This window comes from Echinops telfairi, unplaced genomic scaffold (assembly GCF_000313985.2).
Source record: "Echinops telfairi isolate 266 unplaced genomic scaffold, ASM31398v2 ScPeMD7_8;HRSCAF=38, whole genome shotgun sequence".
Classification (NCBI taxonomy): Eukaryota; Metazoa; Chordata; class Mammalia; order Afrosoricida; family Tenrecidae; genus Echinops; species Echinops telfairi.
In genome coordinates, this window is record NW_022103905.1 from 510802 (window position 1) to 516992 (window position 6191).

General features: G+C 39.0%; 1 protein-coding gene across 1 annotated transcript in view; it reads left to right on the forward strand.

The window, feature by feature from the left end:
* Positions 1 to 6191, forward strand: part of GANC (glucosidase alpha, neutral C) — a 74340-nt gene that overhangs the window by 25796 nt on the left and 42353 nt on the right. Inside the window, exons 7-8 of the mRNA XM_045286501.1 lie at positions 4242 to 4265; positions 5458 to 5527. Of these exons, the coding sequence (XP_045142436.1) occupies positions 4242 to 4265; positions 5458 to 5527 (94 nt within the window). The remainder of the gene's footprint in view (positions 1 to 4241; positions 4266 to 5457; positions 5528 to 6191) is intronic.

The window sequence follows — 6191 nt, forward strand, 5'->3', positions numbered from 1 at the left end:
CTCACCAAGCCATTTATCTCTTTGCCCTTCAGTTAATCCCACTTGTGTTTATCGGCCAGGCTGGCACAATAAACTATCTCAATGAGAGTCAAGAAAAATCTCCTCTAGGAAATAATGTGATAACAGTTGAAACCTGATGCATAAGGACACTTGACTAGTCAAAAGTTGGGAAAGATTACTGCAAATGGCATAATCAAAGAACTTGAGATTAAAAGAGCACATTTGAAGTAAATAGGAGAGGTACCCCCAAACATGAAAATTTTTTTCAAAGTTATATATTTAAATTTTTTTATAAAACAATCTTATTACCTTCAAAGTACTCTGCATTACACTGAATATATTTATTGTATCTATGATTCCATTCTTGGAAACATTTTTCAAACTCGTCTGTTTGGATGGCTGACACCACCTCCCTCATTTTATTCTTCACCTTTTCTGCATCATCAAATCGCTGTCCTTCCATGTCCCTCTGCATTTGCAGAAACAAAAAAACATTGCACAGAGTGAGGCCAGGTAAATAAGGTACATAGGGCAAGAGAGGCATCCTGTTTTTTGCCCAAAACTGGCACACTAAGATGACTGTGTGAGCAGATGCATTGTTGTGGTGGCAAAACCAGTCCCCTGTCTGCCACAAATCAGACCTTTTTTGTCACACACTGTTATACAATCTTTTCAGAACCTCTAAATATTTTCAGAAAGCTTGATTAACAGTCTGACCTGGTGAAACGAATTCTAAATGCACTCCTAGTCAACATTTTTGTCCTTTCAGGAAGTTGACAGATGTCCAGAATAAAGTTTGTCATCAATTTAACATTTTACCCTTTTTGAAATGAGAAAACTATTAATATACTTGAGTTTTTCCCATAGCACTGTCCTTGTAAGCTGTGTTCAACATCACAACAGTTTCTGTTGCATTTTTCCCTGAGCAGAAAACACAATTTCACAGCTACACACTATTCTCTTAAATCGTCCATTACAAAAAACAAGGGTCGAATGAAACTGCTTTTATGAAAAAAATTCACTGTGACCAGAGAGAACCTTCCCAGGTGACGCCACTGGGTGCACTAACTCAGAGCGAGTTGCTTGATGCTCACTTAGTGGGAAAAATATGTAATATGAAAGCTCCGCTCCACCCAGCACTATTCCGTGTTTTTTTGGGTACCCCTCATATATATGTATATTTGTTTATTTATATCTGTGTGTTTCATTCATAGTTCATGTGTATATGAGTTTCATATATGTGAACAAAGATGTCACTTAGAGGACTAAGGTGTGCCTGACCCAAGTGATGGTGTTTTCAATATCCTTCTATGCATGTGAGAGCTGGACAATGAATAAGGAGGAGAAGAACTGATACATTTGAATTATTGAATATTGAATATTCTGCAGGGTGCCAAAAGAACAGACAAGTCTATCTTGGAAGAAGTATAGCCAGAGTGCTCCTTAGAAGCAAGGATTGCTAGACTTTGTCTCACATAGTTTAGACGTGTGATCAGGAGAGACCAGGCCTTGGAAGAAGACATCATGCTTGATAAAGTAGAATGTCGGCAGCAAAAATGAAGACCCTCAATGAGATAGATCGCAAGAGTGGCTACAACAATGGATCCAAACATAACCATTGTGAGGATGGCACAGGACCCAGCATTATTTCATTCTCTTGTACAGCAGGTCACAGTGCATTATAAACTGACTCAGGGGTACCTAACAACAACAGTTTCTTTAAGTTGAAGAAAGGAAAGCAAAGGCAGACTGGTGTAGAATGAGGCTAGAAAAATGGCAGGGGTAACCCCAGGAAGAGTCATGTATTCATTCTTGAGAACCTTATGTCACAGGCATTGTTAGAGGAATTGGTGGTTTGTCACTGAACAAGTCAAAGCTCCTTATTGTCATGGAACTTAGAACGTGTAAGCTATGTTAAGCTTTTTGGACTTTTCCTTAAGAGCAAAGAAAATACAGACCGATTTTAAACAGCAGGGTAATGAACACTCCACAAGGCCACATGTATCTTTAGAGTAGCTCTGGTAGCAGCTGTGATCACCAGTTGTGGAGAAAAGCGTTTCCAATGCAGTAAAGACAAATGTTGCTTCCTTCTGCTGACTGACTCATTCTGATGAGCAATAGAATAATTTCTCAGCTCCAAATAGAGCAATTTAGTGCAATTTGGACATAGCCTTATAGTTTGGTGACAAAATGGCAAATGAGCATTTGGGAACTAGATACTGAAAGCCTTTGGGTATTGGTTTTGAGTCACAGATCCCTTTGTAAAAACCTGATAAGGACTATGAACCATTCCTCTAGAAAATAAAACAAAAACAAAAAAACCAGCCCGACTATTTGACTATTCGAATCACAGACATTAAAGCCCATCCATAGGCCCTGGATTAATAACCCTTGAACCAAGTATTCATGTGTAATTTATTTTTAAATGTTAAAGACAGAGTCTCAACTTTGCAGAAGCTTTAATTATAAGGAAGGAAACTAGGAATGGGCAAATATTCATTTTTAAATACATGAACTTTTTTTTTTTCACTTTCTCATTCTACTAGGGAAAGGGAAAGTTTTGTGAAACTAAGAAAGTCTGTCGCCCCACACTAAGAGATTACGGACCTGAGCAGTCATTGCCACCTCAGTTGACTTCACTTCTCAAGCCAGCACAGAATGTAGCCAATAGTTTGGCTATTGGGAAAGGGGGAAAATATGTACAAAACAAATCTTTTAGGGTTTCCGAGGACGGACCTAAGTTAGTTGACTTCCAGTGGTTTTTAGGTTGTTTGTTTTTCACTCCAAATGGTTTACCTCACCCTATTTGTATATCAAAAAGAGAGAAAAAAAATAGTAAGAAATCATTTTCTTACAAATGTGAAGATCGCATTTTTCAAACTGTTGCCATATCATTTTGATAAAGATATTCTTGTTAGATGTGGCTCACACAAGTCACTACTAAAATTTTTGTTGTTGTTAGGTGCCATCGAGTTGGTTCCAAGCCATAGTGACCCCATGCACAACAGAACGAAACACTGCCAGCCCTGTGCCATCCTCACAATGGTTCTTACGGTTGAGCCCATTATCACAGGCACTGTGTTGATCCATCTTGTCCAGGACCTTCCTTCTTTTCACTGCCTATGTTAGGGTTCTCTAGAGAAACAAAACCAGGACACTTAGGATTTTATATATATTTAGATAGATAGATAACATAAATAAACAGTTAATCTATCGAGCAGTACAAATGGCTCAGTACAACTCACTTCCGTGAGACAGCTAATATACTGGTAGTCCTTCAAGTCTTGAAGGCTGCTGGGTGCAAGTCAAGGAAGCAGACAGCTGAGTCCTCCGTGGAGCAATTCAGACTATCCAACCACAGGCACAAACAGCAAGGCAGGTCACCAACAGTCAGCCAGATGACAGGGTCTGAATGTCCCCAGCTCCAGTAGCGTGACGAAGCAGGTCTTAAAGGAACCTCAAGCTACAGTGACACAGTCCACAGATTGTGTCCCACAGGTGATGTAGCTTGCAAATTGAGGCAGAGAACACGCTAAGGCAGCCGCACACTAATCTGATCATCAAAGAACAAGAGACAAGAAAGGCGAGGCTCGCCGAGCCATTTATCTCTCCACACTTCATTTAATCCCACACGTGTTCTTTGGCCAGGTTGGAACAATAAACCTACCCCTCTACTTTACCAAGCATGATGTATGTCCTTCTCCAGGGACTGATCTTTCTTGAGAGCATATTCTAGGTACATCAGATGAAGTCTCACTGTTTTGCCTCTAAGGAGCATTATGGCTCTACTTCTTGTTTTGCCGGTTCTTTTGGCAGAGTTGTTTGTTCTTGTGGCAGTCCATGACACTTTCTTCATCAGCACCATAATTCAAATACATCAATTCTTCTTCGGTCGTTCTTATTCAATGCCTAACTTTCACATACGAGACGATTGAAAATACTATAGTTTGGGTCAGGTGTACCTTAGTCTTCAAAGTAACATCCTTGCTAATCAACACTTTTAAAAGATCTTCTGCAGCAGATATGCTCATTGCAATTCATCGTTTGATCTCTTAACTGCTGCTTCCACCTGGATTGATTATGGATCCAAGTAAGACAAAATCCTTGACAATTTCAACTTTTTCTCTGTTTATCATGACGTATCTATTGGTCCAGTTGTAAGGACTTTGCTTTTCTTTACATTGAGTTGTAATCCATATTGAAGGCTATAAGACTTGATCTTCATCAGCAAGTGCTTCAAGTCCTCCTCAATTTCAGCAAGCAAGGTTGTGTTATCTGCATATCACAGATTGTTAATAAGCCTTCCTCCAATCTTGATACTGTATTCTTTTCATATAAACTAGCTTCTTTGATGATTTGCTCAGCATACAGATTGAATAAGTATGGTGAGAGGATACTTTCCTAATTTTAAACCATGAAGTATACCTTTATTCTCTTTGCACAACTGCCTCTTCATCATATACAGATTCTGCATAAGCACAATGCAGTGTTCTGGACTTCCTATTCTTAAGACTGGCCGTAGTTTGATATGATCCACACAGATTTATTAAATACACTGACATCATAGGCTATCTTCTAAAAGGTGAACTAATTTTCCAGTCTAGTTTTTTGATAATCCAAATAAAATGTGTTGTGGTTTGGGTAACCATGTTTGTTGCAATTAAAAATGGAAATTGATCTAGCAGGGAAGGCAACAAAGCCCACATGAAAGAAGCACACCAGCCTGTGTGATCATGAGGTGTCAATAGGAAAAGGTATCAGAAGTTCAAAAACAAGCAACCAAATTGGTATGAAGGGGTGTGAATGTAGTGGAGACCCAAAAACCACCTATAAGATAATTGGACAGTCCCTCTCAGAAGGGCCACACAAAAGGAATGATAAATACAGGGTGCAGTATAACACTGATGAACCACATAACTATCCTCTAGTTTTTGTTTCCTCCCCTTACTATTATGGATTCTATTTGTTTTACCTCATTAATCATGTTAGATTTGCATATGTTCATTTGTACTTTTAAGATTGTTAGGTACATGATAGCCAAGATAGATAACCCTTCAGAAACAGTAACAGGCGTAATGGTTCCCTGAGGGTATGGGAAGAGGTGGGGGAGAAGGGGCAATAGGGAGCAGAGTAGCATTGATGACTGTATAACCCCTCTCGATGGGATAAAACAACAGAATTGTATGTGAATGGATATATTGGATTGTAAGATATGGCAAAAAATAAATAAGGTTTTCTAGGGGGTAGGTTGGGGGTGGGAGGGAATAAAGGGGAGCTGATATCAAGGGGTTCAAGAAGAAATAAAATGTTTTGAAATTGATTGTGGTTGCAATTGTACAATACTGCTTGAGGAACTACGGAATGTTGTATCTGTCAGAGTTCCTAATAAAAGGATTCAAAACAAAATAAAACAAAAAACTGAAATTGCCTCCCCCACTTGTTTTTTTTTGGTATCAGCAGGAAAACCAAGATGATATGGGTCTGTGGGAAGAAAAATTCAGAAAATTTGAAGATATCAAAGCTAATGGTAAAATTGAAACTGGTATAGTATTAAACAGATGTCTCCAAAATGGTGAAATGTTTCTCTCTAGAAGCGCCTTAAGTTTTTGCACCAAAAGAAGTGACTCCTGTAAGATGAACAGAAATCTCAGCTCTGTTCCTCTGTCCTCTGCTACTGTATGTGACAAATAAATGGTGATTAATTTGTCTTTTGTGGAGGAGGCTAAGAGAAATGTAGGCCACCTGGGGTCAGTATGTGTAGAGAGAATTGTAGGTCAGCATACTGGTTGCTTTGTCCAGTAGATCAAACAGTGACAAATTCCACATTTTTATGAAAACCAAATGATAAAAATCAAGCTTCAGAGCTCATTAGCTACATTCCACACCAATGCATTTCAATTCTTTTCCCAGTCTTCCCATCATAGATGTGGGCAGCCCACTCCCATCTCCCACTAGCTCAGTGATAGGTAGGAGGAGAGGAGATACTTGGGGCTTAGTGTATAGTTGTTCTCTTCCCTGCATAAAGAAAATCCCTCATAAATGCCTTATCTGCAGCCTAGGAGAATGACCAGAGCTGATAACAGGCCCACAATTTCTAAGTAGAGGGATTCTCAGGTTCTTCTTTCCGCAATAACATCTTTTTTTAATTTTAATCATTTTATTGGGCACTCATACAACTCATCACAATCCAC